Source organism: Daktulosphaira vitifoliae, unplaced genomic scaffold, assembly GCF_025091365.1.
Source record: "Daktulosphaira vitifoliae isolate Bord-2020 unplaced genomic scaffold, ASM2509136v1 Scaffold_1, whole genome shotgun sequence".
Lineage (NCBI taxonomy): Eukaryota > Metazoa > Arthropoda > Insecta > Hemiptera > Phylloxeridae > Daktulosphaira > Daktulosphaira vitifoliae.
The window spans coordinates 48,452,143-48,472,901 of NW_026099572.1; the positions used below are offsets into that span (position 1 = coordinate 48,452,143).

Consider the following 20,759-nt stretch of genomic DNA (forward strand, 5'->3'; position numbering starts at 1 on the left):
TAGGAGTGCTCTATGGACGGTAATGGAGGTTGTGACAAAGGTGGGGATGATGGCTCGAGCAGCAGGTACATCATTGTCTGATTGTACAGAAATCTTCTCGTGCATTACGATCACAATAGGTACCGGAAGAGCAGGGAAAAATTTGTAAACACATAAGAGCACAAGGGAGATAAAAAGTAAATACACATTTTTTATCACGCAACAATTGCAAATGAATTAATTAGGATCAAAATCAATATGCGGATAGCGAAGGTTTTTTATTACTTCGTTGTCATTTTATGGCAAGTGACAAATATAATTTATTGAAAAAAGTTGTCATATTTTTAAAACACATTATTATTATATTTTCGAATCGGTAAACCCAATTTATACATTTTAAAGAGTGAGTACACGCTATAATGAACTTATGATGACGACAATGAAATTAGTTTTTATCAGGTTAATAACATATATGTCATACTATTATCGCGGTATTAAGTTAATTTCCAATTAGCTAATGGGTTGTCACCCACAGTTGTTCGCAGTATATTGTAATACTATGAAAGTCAAAAGATTATAATTATTATTACACCGATAAAAGATTGTACACGTATAATACAATTATATATCATGATATGATAATTATAACATAAAATGTGTTATTTTTCCCCCTAAGAGGAAACCCAATATAGTATTTTAACCAAGTTGAAATTAGTATAAGTTACCAAAAAGTTTATAACAGCAAAAAAACAGTCTGTGATTACGGAAACCATCTCAAAAGTTAATCAATCAAATGCAATTGGAAATCATTTGACTGAAAATAAAGTACGATCAGAAATTAAAAGTTTTTTTTTGCCATTTGAAGTAAAATTAAGCGTTTTTAGAGTGAAATGTGAAGAAAAAATCTTTGACCTACCAAGAGATATTTTTATAAAAATATAATTAATTTGTCATTTAAAAAAACTTTGAGAAAATTAGCTTTTGACGTTAATATTAATTTTATTAAAAAAAAGAATGATTATATTTTCAAGATTTAAATTTAAACATAAAAAATTTGATTAACATATTTTTGCGTAATCAATTTTTAAATTAAACGTTTTTTTTTTTTTTTTTGAGGAAATAACGCATAATAAATTAAAAATGTATTGTATGATTTAAACATGACTTATAATGGTTAAAAAATGTAAGGTATATATTATAATAAGACAACTTTTAGTGATCAACTACAGTATATTGTTACACATTCAAATAAATATATATAAAAGTGTGCAAACACTACAAAGTGTAAAAGTTTATTTGTTTTAGATATTCACGATAAGAAAAATCAATTAATAACTAAAAGGGTAAATAAAAAAGTATAGATACTATAGGAAAAACCTAATTTAGTCTTATACGGGTATAAGATTCTTTGAAAACTACTATAGTAATTATTATGAAGGCTATTTACACATGCCTTCGTGTAATTGTATATTACTGTGCAAAATCTACGAGAAAAAAGTGCAATCAAAATACAAATAGTGCAACAAAAAAATAACAACGTGTTACATATGATAGTTCTACACAAAATAAATCGCGACTTACTTATAATTACATATTTTAATATTTTTTATTAAAAGCATTTTTCCGTTAAATATTTGTTTAGCATGTAAAAATAAAAATGCATTAATTGACAATACATCATAAAAGAAACAATAAGAATTGTAAACCCCAGTGGTACACATAAAAACCTTAGAAATTATATTCTAGTCGTCACTATTTTATAAACATATAACACGTTTTGTTTTCGTCAAGAATTAATTAAAAGCTCACAAGAATAAAAAATATAAAACATTGTCCGTTTCTTTTTTTTTTTTGTCAAAAACTTTAACAATAAAGGCATACTACCAGCGGCATTAATTAGTTTTCTAATTAGAACCGAGAAATTAAACGGATTTTTTTTCTTCAAAATCTCCACTTTCAAAAACTTTAAATTGTGTACCGAATTTGATTTTTTATTATGTTCTCATTAAAACTACAATAAGAAGCGTTTTGAACCATCCCCTTTGTTGAATGTTTACTTTATAGCTGTTGTTCATACACCAAAACCTGAGGATATTTTAGTTATTGGGCCCAGCATCTGTTATAAGTCGAAAGCAAAAGTTAAAGTTTACCTGTTTCGCCGGTTGTTGCCACAATGGGTTGCGATGGTGGTCCGTGTCCAAAGCCGTTGACCGCAGACACAGTAAATTCGTATTGGGTGTAAGGGCTCAAAGGTCTTATCGTGTAGTACATAGTAACTACTCCACTAATGACACCAGGGGATTGAGCGGCCGACTTAGGTTTGTGTGATATGGTGTAGTACTGAATGTCGTCGGGGTTCGGGTGCGACCAACTTAACCTTATTGATGTAGAAGTTACGTCAGATACTTTAACGTCAATCGGTGGACTTGGAAGAGCTGAAATACATTTATTTATATTATATTGAATGTTTAAACTTCATCAATACTACTTTCATAATATTTTATAATTATAGAATATTTGATTGCGAAAAGAATACTCGAAATTTTAATTAAACATGGACAATCATAACGCATTTATTTTTATTTCAATGAAATGTAATAATTTTTTCACAGATTAAAATGTAAACCACCAATATTGCATAAAAATAGGTTTCATTAAGTATCTTTTGTATTACATGTATTACAGAGTAATACAGTCGTAGAGTTAGACGACATTAAATAAATTTTCTACAGATGAATAACTTAAGTTGCGCAATTATAGCAAGTTTCGTTTTAATACTTAACGTACACTATCAAGAACAATATATAATTATTTTAAATCCACAATTTTAATGATTGTTATATAAACAAAATTATTGTGTTTGTAGTTATTTATAACAACATTGCCTGATACTATGACAAAGAGATGCAGATAAAATTAAAAATAAGTCATCAGAGATAAACAATTAAATTTTTAAGACTAAACATTATAATTTGATTGTTATTTGGTTATGAACTATGATCATAGACGTAGCTTAAAAAAAATAATTTATGGAACTACAGCACTATAGTCAATTCGACTTGTCGTAATAGACTTCGTTCCAGTCCCAACCCACCTGATTAAAATTACATTATTTATTTATGGGTACTATTAAAGTGTTTATGAGGAATTTAGTCCTAAACTACATCCATTCATAACAATGGTGAAATTAAGTAGCTTAAATTAGTGGAACTAAACAGTATACACCGACTGCGTATGTATGAAGTAGTTTGTCGGTTTGTCCGCTATTCTTCATGTACTCCGCTATTGATCTATTTCATGGAAAACGGAAAAATCGCGCCGTTTAATCGACTGGCATATAACGCGAATTCACCGTAAAATTGTTTACAGTAGCACTGCATATTTATTTACTTATGTTTCCACTCACTCAGTACTTTGATGAATGTTGTAGCCTCGATCATGCCCAATGAGGAAGCCGCTATACACGTGTAGTTGTCGGATTGTTCCACGTTAGTGAGGTTCAGCACGTTCCTACCCACTGGCAATTTGTCTTCGGGGGAAAGTTCTGTGGTCTTACCCCGACGCCACTTGACGTACGGCATAGGCGAACCAACGGCCACGCAAGGTATACTCACGTTTTCACCGACTTTGACCTTCTCCAATGTGGGCGGAGGAATGGAAAATTGCGGCGGTACTCGTCGAACTAGAAACAAAATATAAACATGTTAAATATTATGTGTAATAATGATGGACGATGCGAGGAACACACGCGGAATAAAGCAACAATGTTGTTAACAATAGAAAAACCGTACGCGACGGTCAACTACAAAATTTCTATTATTTTGTAATTGTTGAGGGAATTCGGTTGTCGATAAATTATGTACTATACCTAGCCAAGAATTACATTGGGCCCTAATACGAAAACAGCAGCACTTAAGTGAATTACTATTAACCGAGAAATTACAGGGGTGTCCATCAAGTCAAGTATTCACTGTACACAATGATTCGGTCGCCGTCTTTTCGAAAGCTTTGTGAATAGCGTTTCTAATTTATAAACCTTTTTACTGTTGAATTTTGTTAGTTTACCCATCGTAGCTCTTGATAATCAGAATTTTCGACAAAGAATATCGTCGTTCAAGTCCAGACTAGAGCTGCGCCATAATTATTAACCATTGATTTTTCGATTAATTGATGATTATTTTCTCTATAAAAATAATCCATTAAAATTTGTCGATAATTAATCGAAAAATATTGGTTATTAACGTAGTGTACCGGTGTAATCAATCGATTAAAATTATGAACTTTGTTAATTATTATTAATCGAATATCCGATTATAATTGAATTATTTATTTGAAATATCGATTATTTTGAAATGAAGTAAACGAGCAGCAACCCTAGTCGAAATCGCATATTTTGGGAGTGCGGATATACAGTTCATTTATTTGAGTTATTTGCATATATTATTTCCCATAAAAATAGTAAAATCATTTTGTATCGAAGAGTATATAAAATTGGTAATATACTTAAATGCCTTTTTTATTTTTTACTTTAGGAATATTAATAATTTTTTACTAGTTTCTAACTTATATTACTTAGCTATGACTGTATGGAGTACATGACTTATAAAATGAAGATAATATTACTGCGCTATAACTACCACAAAATCATTGACGCGTAATTTCTATTATTAAAAAAATTAATTTGAATTTTTTCAACGCATATAAATGCACATTGCTGAACTTTTAGTGAATGTTAGCTACACGTTTTGCTTATTTTTAGTCCATATGCATATTCATTAATTTGTTTTTAATGTATGGACATATAAGTATGTGCATAATCAAATGATTATGTAAAAATAAATTAGTATTAAATGCTTTACATGGTTTCTAACCGTATAAATTATTTACTCTTTAAGCTAAAAAAAGAACTTTGCTTGGAAGTATATTTATATACTTGAAATATAATACCAATTCTAAACAATAATGTTAAAATTTACTAACAAGGCTGGCGCTATTATTTAAATTAAAAATAACTTAATTATGTAAACATCTATGGCATAAACTGTCGAATGTAATGACACGCGTGGGGATAGTTTGACAAAAGACCTACTTAAAACAACGACATGGCTGAATATATATTTATATATAACAAAATACATTGATAAAACATATAATTAACAAGAAACCTAAGACTTGCACTCTTGTAATATTGTACAAATAATAACAATAACTATTGCTGATGTCGGGCGGCTTCTTACCATAATAGCACACAAATGCCATGAAAATACTGTTGCAATGAAACTTCTCCTTTCCTTTTCTGCGTATACCAAAAAAAATAGTTGACTAAATAATGTCGACATTATGGAGAGAATATTTAGAACTCAGTTCTTATATTATTACGACGCTGTAGCCACTAGGTTAGTCGTCGTTTTTAATCCTCGTGGGCACCAAAAAGGGTTTAGAATTTAATCTCATATGTCCTTTTTTCGTTGACCTAACAAACGAACACGAGTCACAACGACAGTTTCTTATCTCGGACACAGTTAACGTGGGCTTAGGGAAATTTTAAAACCGAAACGCGTCGGTCGGTGGGTCTAATCGCCGTAACACCGTAGACTCCATGTGAATCAAGCTTTGGCAACAAAAACATACAAAGGGTTAGTGATACGGGTGTGGTCATGTCTCAATAAGGTTTTACACGGATACAGAATGAATATCAAATTAAATACGTTCATATGTGTCTATTTTACTGCACCGAAACAGTAGAATACCCGCAAGTTCAATAATTACTCCTTGCGGTTTACCTTCTTTTGCTGTAAATATAATAACTCTGTGTAATACACGGGCAAACATAACAAAGAGCAAAAAGTCGTTTACGTTTTCTACAATACAGAAAAAAACTCGGAGATAACATTACACGTGAGCAATAAAAAAAAGCACACGAACGCAATAAAGTAATATACTAAATCTCTTCGAATGAAATGCAACGCAAAAAATTACCTTCCATACTGCACAAAGTTATGAAAAAAAGACCGAAATGAGTTTATTCTAATATGAGTTATAGTGTATAAGCTCCACGGGAATCTAGTTATAATTTTTATAAAAAACAAATAAACTACCCCCTAAGTGGCTTAAGATAATTACTATTCGAAAACCACGTGTTTTTTTTTACTATAAATTTTTATTGGATTGAATGTTAATTATTACTCTGCGTCGTATGGAGTAGAGGAAATATAGGGAGCCCCATCGTATTAAACTGAAGTAGAGTAAGAGNTACTATAAATTTTTATTGGACTGAATGTTAATTATTACTCTGCGTCGTATGGAGTAGAGGAAATATAGGGAGCCCCATCGTATTAAACTGAAGTAGAGTAAGAGAGACAAGAGCGGCCGTGTAAAACTCGAGAGAATTGGCGAGAGTGGGTCATTGGCGGCGGTCTAGTAGTTTTCGGATTCAATTAATTAACACACACGAGCCCCTTGTTTTTGCTAACATTAGCCTATCAACGTGCGTAGGCATGTTCAAATACTCCTTTAATTTGGAATAATATTACGACATTGCCAATGTTGGCAGCATTTCTACGCTAGACTGCAATTTCGTGTATAACCAAAGCATATATCATTTCCTATATCATCAAAAGTGTACACATGCAGATAAAGCTTATCCTTTTTCAATTGTCGTGAACGTACAACTATTGTGGCCGCCGTCCAATTATATTTTTGCCGAACGGCACTTTATCATATTCCGTTCAAAGTTCCGTGCACGAGCACTAAAAGAACTTGTACTCTTTACAAAAGGTTTATAACTTATTTAAGAGTTCTACATAATAACAACGTTGCGATTACAGGCCAAAATAATAATAATAATAACACAAAACCAAAAGCAAAAGTAAATCAAGAAGAAAAAAGTATTCAACAGGTTTCGTATTTTTTTTATTACTATTGTTGTTGGTATTATCAATAAAGCGGAAAAATCATCTTTAAAAAGTATTGCATTAAAAATATATATATGTATACATTCAAAAGTGGTTTAACAGTCGTTAAAAACTACGAGGGAGTTTTACAATAAGGCCCCTACCCCGTCTCAAACTACCGTAGTGTACAATCCAGCCCTGTATAGTGAAAATATTATGTACGATTCTTGGATGTATACAATGTGAACGTAATAATAATAATTATAAGTAAAATCAGAAGGGGAAGGTGAAACGGTTGTCTGTCACGCACCGGCAACGGTGGAAAATGGCTTTTGCTCTAATTTACCGACTCCCGATAATGCAATTAAATTTCATTCGGTTGTTGAGTTTTCTAAGACGAAAAAAAAAACCAAGAAGTTTGAAAAATATACTAACCACAAAAGAGGCAGTACAATGAAGTTTTTGTGGACGATACTCTAATTTAGCGCTGATAAAACGGGATTGGAGAAAGAAGGCAAAGAGATTATAAAAACGGATGGTGTTTTTGGCGACTTTTTTCGTGCAAGGGCTACGGTATACCTTTTACGGGGCGGCCTTTCGTTATTTACGGTCTCGATTTTTTTACGATAACGTCTGATAAGTATAATAATAAGTAGTCGTGTGTGAGGGTAATAGACGAATATACACATTAAGACCAACGCTTTTTATTGAGATCGGCCGCCGTCACCTACGCGTGTATAGAAACGTATGATAAAAATTTATTCGGCCATAAAACACACACAAGCGGCTAAGCAAATAACATATACGAAGGATACTCTCGGAATAAAATAAAATCATGATGGGCTTATCTATTTTGAAGCATAAAATAAAATATTGTAAAAAAATAAAAAATCCTTTTGTTACGCCGTAGTAGAGAAAATCGTACAACCAACAGGTTCTCAAGAGTTCATTTATTTAATAGTATTCATTGAAATTCCGCAAAAAAATACACTACAAATAAAATTAATAACAATGAAAGAATTTTTATCAATCACATAACACGCGATACGACACTATAAATATTAAAATAGACACGTGTAATTTCAAAAAAAGACAATTCCCGTAAATATAATATAGTACAGTGTACTATATTAAATACAAATATAATATAGTACAGTGTACTATATTAAATACGCCGCGGATTTGTTGGCGTTATTAAAAATTGTAAATTTCAAAATCGTTCAATAAATAAATACTTTGCCAGGTTCGCGTTAAAACTATAGACATAATATTATTAGTGCACTACTAATACTAACGACAAACAAACGTACAATAGTAATAGAAAATTTTCTACTCGAGATATGTTTGACAATTAATAGAAAATGGACGTGATGTAATGGATTTGCCGGAAGGACCGATCGTAAATCGTTATAACTATCCAAAACTTTTACAAAGTTGGGGGCGGCTATCTAATAGAGTTGATAAAACTATATAATAGTTTTTGACGTTGATACAGCGCGTTCCGAGATTGATGTTCTATTATTTGCCACCATCAGTACTGGCCTTCAACACTATACTTCCACAGACTTCGTAGGGGGTGAGGGGGGGGGGGGGTTAATCGAGTANCACAGACTTCGTAGGGGGTGGGGGGGGGGGGTTTAATCGAGTATGTTTGCCATCGAACGAGTCCGAGAAGAGCAGACAGACGATACAATTAAGTAGTATATACGCTAAAAGAGGAAAGTTACGATGAAGTGTCATTACGGTGCGAAAAGATGAAATTCTGCCGGTGACATTGTAGTAAATGTTATCATTGTTTTTAGACAAATATTGACGTTTCAGGGTGGTAGTCGGACACGGGATACATTTTTATTTATTTTATTCGTTTATCGAATGCACACTGTCGTCCAAACATTATCGTTTAGCAAGTCGTACCGAGTAAAATTTTAAACCCAGTAACACTACCTCGAGATACGCCCGAAAGCGCATTTTCCGTTTATTTGAAAAAGCACCGACGTCTACGTTAAAACGGTGGAATTCAATGTAACATCCGACGGCAGCAACCTCACGCTAATGTTTCACAATTAACCAAATTAATTAACTGTATAATATTATTCGCGGAAGGCGGCATATCGTTCTGGCGAATCGTAACTTCATTTTGCTAACTTTTACAAACTGTGTGTGTTGCTCGTCGTATCTTCAGAGAATCGTAAATAGAGCGCGTTTAATCTAAATTAAAACTCGGCGAAAACTAAACAACAAAAATAGGAACAATAGGTCTATTCGAAATAGGCTAAATATTTATCGAGTTTGGAAATCAATGCGTAAATATCATTTATTTTAACGATACAATTAATAAATAAAATATATCATATTGACAAACAAGTGGATGATTTTTTTCCCCGTTTTCTCAAGATATGATATTCAATTGAACGACTGAATATATGGATATTTCACACGCTATTTAAACTAATTTTTAAGTATATTATCAATGATCGCATTCTCGACACAGAAATTACAACGCGAATGTCTTACCTCTGACCCATAACGCGACGGCTGGAGCATGTTGAGTGCCCACAGCATTTTCGGCAACACATTCGTATTTTCCTTGATCCGTTTCCTGACTGTCGCTGATCTGCAAAGCTCCTAGATCAAAAAACAAGTATAATAGTATTAGTCAATTAAGTAATTTAAAGCAGCGATAGAACAATTGCCAAGGTAAAACAAACAATATTTTTATACCAAACCCAAATTTAATAATGGGAAACAATACTGCTCAGAGAACGAGCAGCAACACTTTCGATTACGATGTCATTAAATTAATGGCTGACACTACTTTTTGAACTTCTATGTCGTTAACATTAGTGTGATAAGCATTAACTATATAAAATCAAATATTGATATATCCGTCGCAGCAGTTCATAGTAATCGCTCGTTTTTCTTTAAAATTTTTTTCGTGAGCTTGTATAGAACTACGAAAATAAAATACTATTCGTTTAATATCGTGGCAAAACTTTCGCATTAATCGATTTTCGTAATAACGAAGGGTATTTTTAGGATATAAAACAATAAAATTCCGTAAGTAAACAAAAGAAAGAAGACATGTTGCACCGTGCCGTGAAGTTATAGATGTTTATATTTTAAAGGGTTAACGTTGCTCAAAAATTCATTTTCAAAATATGACACGTGTAACTAAAATATTGTCGTACATTTCAGAACGTCGGTATTTCACGTGTATAAATGGCATTAACTTGTTTATTATGCATGAGCTTAAAGTGTTTCTCTTACAACGGGCACAGTTGTTTAAGATGGCGAGACTCAGTTCATAAACGCTGCGCCAAGTCTCTTGTCGTTAAAACTTACAATAAAAAAATATGTTCAGTATTTCCCGAGTATATTATAACGTATCATGGCGCGAGTATAATTACTTTAAGATATTTGCAAAAAGAATTGTACTTCTACAGTCGCTATCTATTACACTTTAAGTTCCAAACAAGATAAATAGTTTGAATTAGATTATATCAATTCTTCAGTTTGCAAAAGAAATAGTTGTACTGGTATATTGTGTAAGATAAAACTGTTCAAATGTTTGAATTTAGTTTAAAGAAAATTCCTATGCAATTCTACGGCTTCCGAAGAGAAAAAATGTACGACTAAATAGGCTCTTCAAGTACCAAGTGATATGGATTCCTTTTAATTTGATGAAGTTATATGGTGAAAAATTCGCAGAAAATTTCTATTTAATTATTTTACATGTTAATTCAATTTGTTAACTTTCATTTTGAGGCCATAAAATAAAGTTATAATCATCAATTACTTTGTAACTATATACTATGTAAAACAACAACGTGACAACTTATAGCTTGATGTATATTAAACGTAATTTATAACGTTATTGTCAATTGATGTGAAAACGAAAAAAAAAAAGTTACAATATTCTGAAACAAATAGCTGTATCTCCTCTCTTTCGCTCTAGAACATTAGTTAATGGTGCAGATTCGTTTTCCTGTTGACGATAATATTTTCAAATAAATATTATCGACACTCACCTAAGCCCAGCCACCATCCACAAAATAACAAAGTATTTATACATATTTTTATTCAAAATGTTGAATCACAATCAGCTATTACAGCGAAGTATCGGTATTGTTTAAACAGCGAGTTTTGTCAATGTCCGCCCTGTTTATTATCGATTCTTTACAATCCAGTAACCAATATTTTTCGATAATATTTCTCTTGTTTCTTTTCGAGTTATTATAAGAATGTTAAACAAGGAGATAAAGAATAAATATCTTGACGTCTTATAAAATTTCATCGATGAACCCCTTTTACAAATGTGTTAATTAATTCCAATTGAAAATAGAGACAACAAAACTTTTAAACTTTTTTTGAGAATTTTTAACAAACAATCAATAACTAGAATTGGAATTTACCAAGATATCTCTTTTTATAGTTTTCATTTTTGCTTTGCAGAAAACATTGGCATGTTGCTTATGTCTATTTTGCGAAGAACATGATGTGAACGAAAAATGAAAATGAAATTTTTGCCATAAACAATTCTATCAATTTTTAACCAAAACGGAAAATAGTAAAAATCCCACAAATATTCACGAGAAAAATAAAAAAAAAAATGTTTTTTTCTTTATTTGAATTATACAATATTAGTACAATATTTATAAGAGATGATAATGATTTTTTTGACATGAATATTTTGAGAAGAGAAACTGCCCACCGACAACACTTTTTTTGAAGTGATATTATTTAGTAGTTAGATTATTATTATTATTATTATTTATTTATTTTAGTTTTTAATTAATAATAAGATCTCTGCACCACTTCATTTTTAAAGGATTGCCAGGCATTGTGGGTAAAGTAAGATCCTTTACTAAAGAATTAGGATGGTTAAGAAGGGAATGGTGGTATCGAGTGTAAACAAATTTTTTTTTAACTCCAAAAACAACAAATAAATTTGGTAAACTTATTTGATTACTCGAAATCTAGAGATCAGTTGTAATCCACTGGGTTCACGTCAAAAATGATTTTATTCGTGTTAATACAACGGGTACTTTTAATATTTTATCAGGATTTATGTCAAAACAATACTTCAAAATAAGAAAAATATTCGTTTGTTCAAAAGCACGCAGCTTTAAATATACGATGTAATCTATTTTCTAAACTTCATAAATCCATCATTATTAATTGCGTTTTTTTACTTAAAAGTTGTTACTTGAACGATAAGAATTTCTGAAAATAATATTTGACACGTGTTTTCACAGATCTTTAATATAAGAAATTTTCAAGTAAATCAGGTCGAAGTGGGAAAAAACTTCATTCGCTGAATCGATTTAATAATAAATTTCAATTACTCATTATGGTCTGATAGGTACCGTTGACGTCGTGAAAGTACACAACAACAAGAATAATTAAACGTTAGAGCTTACTAGGAAAAAAGTGTTTAGTGTATTCGACCAAAGTGAAAATCGTCGAGGCGTATGAACAAAGAATACGGTTATTTCCCAAGAGCATAAAGTGAACACGCACGCCGTCGGTTCTGTGTTTTTTTGTTACATTCTCCGGGATAGGTAAAAATCAGAAACAATATAACGGCGGCGCGTTACAAAAACATAATAATATAAAACAAAACCGCTCATACGTATTGGTGCAATATTTACGGTTGGACGTTTTATAAAAAAGCAAGTGGTCGATACGGGAAGAGAGAAGTGTGCATGACACATCCAGGTATGTTGAATTGTACGCGTGTATTGCTTACAATTCAGTGAACTAACTCGCTATGGGAAGTTTAATGCGAAACGTCGACCGAATCAATTGACTCAGGGGCAGGCTGGCCACGGTTACAAGGGGCAGTTGGCCCCCCCCTCTTGAACAATTGCGGTCTATAGACCAATTAGGGTTGCTATGAATAGCGTAATAGCTCCGGTTATATCTAATAAAGAATTATGTATAAAATATTATAAATATGTGTGTATGCTCTGAATTTTCATACTTAAAAATTAAATTTAAAGGATTTTTATATATAGTAGGAAATTATAATTACAGTGTTTGAGCTATGCAAACATTTTTGATATCCAACAGGACCGACACAATTTTTGTGTCCCCTGGGTCCGTTGACCTCCCAGTCCGCCTTTTTATTGACTTTTATAGAGTGATAATTTTAAACAAATGCGTAATGATAATATGTGTGTTCATGACAGTTACTTCCTTGACATTTAATAGACCTTAAATCCGAAAGACAGATAACTTTGATACCGTAGATTTATTTTTTTTTTTCATTAAGTCTCGCATTGTTTCAAATAATTATACAATTTTATCTATTAAGATATAGAATTAGGAAGTTAGTCGGTATATTTAACAATAAACAATAATCATGAAATTATATTCACTATTAATTGAAAACACTTCACAATTAAAATCTGTTTGTTGGAGAAATGTAAATATTTTTGACCGTTAAAAATCCATACCCACCGGCAGAAAAAATTTTGAAAATGTGTTTTGTGCATAGCGAAACAATAACACAGTGTTAATAGTTTAATATATATTATTATCTCATACTTTTTTTGTTAATATTCATTATGGGCTACCGCATGTTTGAATACAATAATAACTCTAATGTTTGCCGATTTATTTGGATTACTGTATAGATGGTAAAACGGAATACAAAGGAGAGGCCATTAGGACGGATGACCTGGAATTTATAGCATCGGGAGGGATTAAAATCGGACTAAAGCCGACGACGTCATTTCAGAGGTAAATACACTTATCCTCCAGGGATTAACCATTCATTGCGATCTAAGTCTTGGGGGGATGTTTATGCATATATATATATATATATATATATATATTATATTACATTATATTTTATGCAAATATTTACAATTTTTACCTTTCACATTCAACGACATTTGAATCTTTATCGTTTTCGAATTTGAGTGAAAACTTATGTCACGACCACAATTAAAAACTCTAAAAATCATTAAAATTATAGTTTGTTTTTTGAAAAAATAAAAATGAAGACAAAATCTAAAAACAAGGATAATTTCTGTAAGAACAATAATAATTTATTTGTAATAAAACCAAATACGGAAGTTTGATTGTAAAAATTAAGTAACATAGACATAAATAAAATGTGACAAATCTAAAACACAGTATAACATATACCGACTTATACACGGTATAAGATACCCTTTGTGTACATAAAAAACTGTTTATTTCTTTTCACAGAATTTCAAAGTTGGTTTTCTATACTTTGCTTACATTGCTTGTAGAAGTGAAGATATATAATTTGACGTTAAAAAATTTCATAATTACCTCCAAGACTTCTTCTTTATATGAAAATAATAAAGAATTAATACATTTCACTTTACTTAGTCCCAAAAGGATCAAAGAGTAAAGACGAATTCTCTGAAAATAGTAATATATTTTCTAAACGAAAACTGTTGTAGGGCATAAAGTGGAAAGGTCGAATGAAATAATCACTGTAGTATGGTAATTAAAGTATAATAATTGTCAGAAAAATCACTAAATAGTTACAATAATAATATACATATCACTTTCACATTAATTAATACTGACAGAGTTAATTAAACAAATAAAACAATTCACTTAAAAGGTTACATAACAAAAGTTCATATATGACAGGTAAACCATCATCTAGCAAATATACACACTGTAATTCTAGTAGTTCAGAAAACTGAGCCATAAGTATTGCAATCTCACAACTAAAATTATAACAATAATATTAAAAGACAACGTTTTGACTCAGAAGTGATATGATTTTCTTTAGGCTTTTTTATTTTAATTTTAACAAACCTTATTACGTAGATACGCCCGGAATGGTGTTTTTACTCTACACGCCAAAATGTGGGAGTGACACTAAAGTATGATTCACTAGAAAAGGTCAATGTATTTAATGTCACTATAGCAATATTATCTGCAAAAAATACTATTCTATCATACATGATGACCAATTAAAAAAATGACAACGATTAAATAGGCTGATTTTACTAATGGAACCGATGATTTTCGAATGAAGTTTTCCGCTTAAGTTTTTTTTAAATAGTTATTGAATGCAAGTTGTTTTATTTCTACCAAAAACGTTTCGTTTGAGTCATCAAAGCATAACAAACTTTTATAAATAATTTTGAATGAAATTACACATAGCTTTCATGTAGATATCCGGAAACATCAATATGCGATTAAAATTTTAATTCCTCATTTGTTTTACCTTAATTCAAAATAAAGCCAATACAAACAATAGATTTACATTAAGTAAAATATATTCATTTATGTAATGTACTTTTTATAAGGGAGTTGACACAAAATTACAACTGTTCAGTGATACAGTTAGGTATTTGTTTTGGGGAGGTATACAAAATATTACACTATCTCTTCAAAACGAAAAAAAAATTAGTGCAATAATTTTTAATCTGTGAGGATCTCCTCTTACCCCTCTTTACGACCCTAATTTTATTTATTATCTTATAAATATTCAATTAACTACAAAATAGTAACTATTAGGTTATTTATAATAACAGTAAAATAATAAATAATAATTAAGTTTAATAGACAAGAAGAAGTAAGTCACCTTGTTTCAGTTTCAGCAAGCCGATATATTAAATAAATTAATACAACAAATTTTTAAATTTTCTTAATTAAATAATTAAGCATGCATTATATTTTTGTATTTATAAATTTAAGTTATAAATCATAGGGCTGTAAAAATGTGTTTTTAAGTCAAATTTTACTGAAATTAAACAAACATTTTTGTAATTAACCAATTAATTTAGAGATGTTTTCAATTTTTATTGAAAAACCTACATAGTTCCTAAATAGTTTTGGGGAAAAAATGGTAACCCATTAAGCTCCGTGTTTACACGAAATTAAAAAAAAAATTGTTATTATGATAAAAAAATTGAATTAAATTCTTCATAAAAAATAAATCATGAGTAGTTCTTATTTTTTATCTTTCAAAATAGAAATCCACTAAATTATTAAGTTTTTATAGTTTGAAAATAATAAAATTATAGAAATTCAAAGATTACGAAAAAAATTAATAGTAAGACAATTCGTCGATAATTGGTGTGATATGTTTAAAAAAAAACACAATATGTATTATACCAACCCAACCGTGTGGACCTTTCACGTCAAAAACATCTAATAATGTACAGCATAAACAGGTTGATTCTATTAAAATTCTTTATAAATTCTTATAAATTTAATTCATCTGGTTATTGTGAGACCTTAAAAAGTTTTTAAAATCAAAATAAATTGCGGTCTTTACAAACTTTTAAAAGGAATTATGCTTATCCATCACAGCATTGCTTAACTGCATATTTGACAAAAATGACGAAAGATCCTCTCCATAAGTTCAGATGAAAATTATTGAATCAACTTGTAACCTTTGTTTTTCATTTTTTTTGGACCGATTAAATATGATTGACAATAGAGAGAAACTCTTAAGGTTATGCGGTAAAGCGGCCACTCTAAACTGGGTTGTAAAGTTGGACGGCTATTTTTTAAACAACACATCTTAAAGCTTATACAGCGTTATAAAAAAAGATCACTATTTATTTGTGGACTTTCTACATAGGAAAATGGTATTTTGTGTCTACTTTCAACTAAATTGTAACATTTATGTAATTCAGAGTAGTTTTTAATTTATATCAAAATGAAACTTACTTTTTGATCGCCCCTCGTATAACTCGTATATCACGATAATAATCTTTGAGTATTTAATTATTTAAATAAATTTTGTAAGCATACAACTTACATTTGTTGGTTTAGCCAAGTATAAAGATAAAGTTCTATACAATTTTTTTTATAATAATAAAGTGAAATAAAAGAAAGAGATGACGTTTAACGGCGGTTTCTTCCGTATACTTCATCACGATTGAACATACCGGTACATGGTAAGCACAACACAAAACATTGCTGGTTTAATAATAATCCTATCTCGAAGTGAGATATATATACACAAACGTAAAAGTTTAACAAAACTTTTTAAATGTCTTCTTAACTACCCACATCAGCTACTTACTTTGAGATCGCACGCGTCGTGTTGGGTCACAGATAAACGAACCACATTTACTTAATCACTTTTACGCTTCTATTAAGCAATCGATTAAAAGTTCTGAAAGCGATGAAAATTAGTTTGACAGACAACGGGACAAGATTAAACAAACAAACTATGTATGAACTCTGCCTCAGCGATTCCTTTGTCAGATCTTTTACTCTTAAATGTAATACATACATTTGATAAACTTTTATCTTGAGCTATTTCACAAGTAACATTAGAGTAAATGTATATTCTATTACTTCAAATTTTATAAACAATTTTAAAATAAAATATTCAGTAAATCTAATCGATTTAAGTATACACCCAAAGAAAAACCTCAATCAATTTTGATAGAGAAATTTTATCAAGGGTTTATGATAATGTTTTATTAATACGAACAAAATAATTATTCTTATAAACAATTATTGTTCAAGACAAGAAAAAAAATGATCATATTAATAAATATATCATAGATTCAATAGTAATGATATATTTATCAAATTGAACAATGAATTTATTATATAGATCGAGGTTTTTCTCTGGGTGTATATTTAAGCAAAATATTAACATTTAAAAACACTTCCAATTTTAAAAGCATAGTAAAAGTTCGTTAGTCGTTGCATTACTGTTAACCAAAAGTTTATACGTTTAAGGGTACAAAAAATTTGAATGCAATATATTATTATAAAAATTATGTACTTGAAAGTTTATGAGAATTAATTCTATTAACCATAAATGTCTTTCGGGTTCATAAATAAACTACAATGTGTAACGATTTCGCAAAAGAGTAAATGATAAATAGAATAATGTTCTCGTTTTCTAAATGGTTACTTAAAATGTCTTTATTTTAATATGACACCACCACTCATATGAAAATATATCTTGCACTATGTCTAACGTCATCACCAATTTTATTAATCGTTAACTGATCCGTAAGGTGTTGTTTCACTTTTGGTATAGTTGTTTTTACCCGAGTATTTTTATAATAAATATAATTTTTTATTCACAAGAGAACGACAGACGAAATTCTATTAAGAAATTTCCAAAACGCACGGACGAGAAAATCCAAGTCTGATAAGTTCATCACCTCCGCCGTTATGTATGCGAATAGGTAGGTGTATAAAGTTATAGTGTATCTACAGGTTTAATGGATTTGGACACACACACGCTACACGTTGTGTTGCCGTTTCCGGACGTTGACAAATCATTGCGTGTCGGAGCGTGTAAACGCGGATGGCGTAATGACGTTTTTTTTACCCCCTTTAGACTTGGAAAAACGACAATAATGGAATGAATGGCGGCGGCGGTAGCGCATCTCTTCCCGTTTCCTATGCTCTAATATCTTTCTCAAAATGTGCGCGTAAAAAGAAAAAATCTAAAGCAAGCCGAAAGGGCGGAAAGAGAAACATATACTTTCAAGATTCCCTGGGGAACAACATGAGAGGCTACACGGCGTGTGTGTCACCTGGTACTCGGAAAGCATAGAGAGGACAGAGGAGAAAAAACAAAGAAGCTTTTCTCCGGCAAAGCCGTAAACGTTTTTCGACCGCCGTAATTCACTGACGTTTGTCCTCTTCTCGCCGCTTTATCCCACACTACCACCGCCATCAGCACACCACACACACACATATGTACGTGTGCTTATAATGGGCAGAGAAGTCTTCTCCGGCGGAGCCGATATTAATAAACTCGTATGATATACGACCGCCGAGTCACATCTGAGTCCAGGGTAAAAATACCCAATGAACGGTAACGAGGTGGATAGGGTTTTAGTATACTAGAGAGGTACGACATTCTTTTGCATAACTCCGCAAGCACCACATGCGTTTTTAATATTATGAATTTTTAGTGCGGAATGGCTTTTATAGGAATGCGCTGTAAGCATAAATTTTAAGGAGCTGTCGCTGAGCTGCTCGATCGCTAAAATATAAAAGAAAAAGATTAACTTAGTATTTTTAATTTGTACAAAAACTTTTTTACCCATCAAAATATTATGTTTGCGATTGGTTATTTAATTAAACAATTAATTCTCAGCAATGGCGGCAGCGGCACGTGCGCGCTTACGAGCGCACACAATGAAAAAAAGGAACAGTAGTAATTTAAAAAACAACCATGTGCCTTTTTTTTCGACAGCAAAACGACATACCGTTTATGCAACGCATTATTAGTTGGCGAGTTTTTATTGCTAAAAAAAAAACTTTATAGCTACGAGCAAAACGCCTAACTAAAGCAAACTCGGTCTATCATGACGAATAGGCTTAATCGTTTACAAACACATGCTGACATTAAACTGCAACAATCGCGCGGTGACAGTTTAATAAGACCGACAAAACGCAAACCGTGTATTCAAATCCTTCTTAAAGAGGGTGGCGAGATGTCGAGCTGTGACTTATTCGGTTCTTTTGTTTTTACGCGGGGCCTAGGAAACTGAAAATGCCAAATTAGAAAGGCGCCGCCCACTTTACCGGTGTATGGTATCCTTTCATTGTGTGCGTGCTCGTGATGTTCAGCCGTATTTTTCAGCGGAGAAGTCGGCAGCGGCGGCGTCACACAATTTTGCATTAAAGGGTATTAAATTATTAACAAGGTCTTTAACTCTGTGTGACGAGTCGTTTGTATTCGCTCGAACTGAGGCCATATTTAATTACGTTAAAACGTCTCTAAACCGGCGTGCAAAACACCGTCTCCCTCCGGCGATCCCTAAGGCACGATGCCGTTTATTAAAAATGCGCAACCATGTATTTTATTGGGCGGTGCACACTATGGAAAAAAGTACCACATTCAATTCAATGCGCGAACATAACTCGTCAAGCGTGTACGTTTACATTTATGGAAATCTCAACGCAAGTTTACAATAAACAATTAAAGACGTATTTTGAAAGCTTTTAATTTGGATACCGAAATTTGTTTTTCAAATTGACGGCGAAATCGGTGCAAGTTAAAAACAAAACATTCAGAACCGACACAGTGTTCACCTGAAGTTCTCGATAAAGTTTTTTAAAATCTCGAAAAGATATACGGTCGTCGTCCTACGCAGGATTTGAGCTCATTAAACGTCCATTGTTTAATTAAACTGAAGAACGACAAAAAACGACTTTGTGTTGTCGTGACAATTGACAGGCGTTTTCCCGTTAACTTTTAAAAAGTTTCATTGATTCATTATAATATTACACTGCTGTATTTTCAAAAATAATTCGACATAACGCGTTTTCAGCAAATTTAGTTTTTGCGGGGTAAAGTTTTTCTTCCGTGAAATAAAAAAATGTCCTCTCATCCGAAAACCTGTGCTCGGCTGGCTAATTCCGACAGTAAACCGTCACTTTCAATAGCCTCGTGCCGTTACAACGACCAATGAAAACAAACAGCAGCTTCACTTAAGATAATTAATATCACGAAATCAAACGAATTATTATTGCTACGTACAATTTAAACGGTAACAGTCCGTATTAACTTCAAATATCTTTGCTCTTAAATTATTTATTTCCATTATAACAATACATATTGCACCGTGTAAAAATACAGCTCGCAAGTCGAGCAATTGATAATGGGTAATTATACACTTAATCAAATGCTAAAATGGATACCTAAGGCGCGTTGATGCAGTAAAATAACCATAAAATAAATTAAAGTTATTAATAAATTATCATTCGCATATGGCGTTAAAGTGACGTATTCAATTTTTGTTTGTTCTACCACCAGTGTTTCCAAAGTTTAATTTAATGCTGTTAATAAGGTTCAGCACAGCTCCCGCCATCGTGACACAATAATCGCTTGGCAATTAATAACGTTCATATACCTCGACGTGCCCCGTCTTTCCTCGGAACGAAAATCTCCAT

The 20,759-nt window shown here is 31.5% G+C and overlaps 1 protein-coding gene across 5 annotated transcripts in view; it reads right to left on the reverse strand.

The window, feature by feature from the left end:
* The window catches only part of LOC126900045 (tyrosine-protein phosphatase Lar), a 104,441-nt gene that overhangs the window by 15,777 nt on the left and 67,905 nt on the right, over positions 1-20,759 (reverse strand). For all 5 annotated transcript variants that reach the window (XM_050675487.1, XM_050675482.1, XM_050675491.1 and 2 more), the window contains 3 exons: positions 9,387-9,497; positions 3,386-3,661; positions 2,130-2,414 (listed from right to left, as the gene is read on the reverse strand). In XM_050675487.1, the coding sequence (XP_050531444.1) occupies positions 2,130-2,414; positions 3,386-3,661; positions 9,387-9,497 (672 nt within the window). The remainder of the gene's footprint in view (positions 1-2,129; positions 2,415-3,385; positions 3,662-9,386; positions 9,498-20,759) is intronic.